The 1,139-nt window shown below is 26.3% G+C and overlaps 1 protein-coding gene across 1 annotated transcript; it reads right to left on the minus strand.

Moving 5' to 3' along the window:
• Positions 1-451: 451 nt before the first annotated feature.
• Tsp_15350 (hypothetical protein) lies at positions 452-872 on the minus strand. The gene is made up of 2 exons (XM_003370019.1): positions 775-872; positions 452-479 (listed from the first exon to the last, which is right to left on the minus strand). The coding sequence occupies exons 1-2, from the start codon at positions 870-872 to the stop codon at positions 452-454; spliced, it is 126 nt and encodes a 41-aa protein (XP_003370067.1).
• Positions 873-1,139: the final 267 nt, after the last annotated feature.

The following is a 1,139-nucleotide window of genomic DNA, read 5'->3' on the forward strand; positions in this document are numbered from 1 at the left end:
ACAAGATTGTAGTTGTGGAAAGTGAGTGAAAGAGTATAGAAAGTTGAATGCGAGTGAGTTTTTATTTATTATGTTAAACTGGCGCAATCTACTTAGTCAGCAGAGCCAAATAAATTTTAAATTTAACAGAGATATTTTTTAAAAGTGAAAACTGAAAGAAAGCAAACACATGTACGTGAGTGCATACGTTTGGTGAAAAACAATTGCTGCTTTCAGTTATTCCTATTATATCATTATTATTATTATTATTATTATTATCATTATTATTATTATTATTATTATTATTATTATTATTATTATTATTGTTATTATTATTATTATTGTTATTATTATTATAGAAGATTGATCCAAAGTTCTGATCTGAGAAAGGAAGGAAAGGAAATGAAATGAAAGGAAGACAAAATAGTAGAAGAATAAACAATGATCAAAATTTGTTAAAAAGAATATCGATTTATTTGAAAATTACTTTGAAAAAAGAACTAAAATATTCAAAAAAATTCCAAGAACTCACGTGAAATAATTTGAAATTTGGTAAAATGTTAATAAAACATACATGTGATCATGTAACATACAAACAACAAATATAGATGTAAATGAATAAATAAGTAAACAAATGTTTTAAAAGACTCGATCACCGATGTAAAGTATTTGAAAGGTAAATTTTTTAAATATTAAAAAATAGGTAAATTGATACTAAAAATGCGCATCTGAAGTAAATGCAAACAGTATTATGCAGGACGTTGATCATATCATAAGCATTATTATATTGCTTACTTTTTCTCCATGTGCAATTGAATGTGTTTGTAAGAAATGGTAGTTCGTTGAAGATTTCTGCGAATAGTTCCAGTGATACCTATATTAGTGTGATGCATAACTTTGATATCTGAAAACATGCAAATTTAACATGAAAACTAGCAATAGCAATGATTACAAGTTCTACTTCATTTTCATCTCCTGTATATGAAGTATTCAGTTTTAGGTATGCTAAAGAAGATGTCAGAGACACATATGTCATACAATAGTGCGTTGTGTGAAGCACCTTTGAAATCACAGTATTTATACTACTAATAAGTCGTAAAGTGAATAGTGATAGTGAAATCTAAAAGTTTACATTTATTATGTTTTGTCAAGTTATGCGA

Source organism: Trichinella spiralis (assembly GCF_000181795.1).
Source record: "Trichinella spiralis strain ISS 195 chromosome Unknown Scfld1337, whole genome shotgun sequence".
Taxonomy (NCBI): domain Eukaryota; kingdom Metazoa; phylum Nematoda; class Enoplea; order Trichinellida; family Trichinellidae; genus Trichinella; species Trichinella spiralis.

Bases quoted from the DNA above. Each gene is read 5' to 3' on its own strand.
- Tsp_15350 (XM_003370019.1), bottom strand. From the start codon at position 872: ATGCATCACACTAATATAGGTATCACTGGAACTATTCGCAGAAATCTT. The intron at 480-774 runs GTAAGCAATATA...TGAATATTTTAG, and splicing joins CAATTGCACATGGAGAAAAA to TTCTTTTTTCAAAGTAATTT.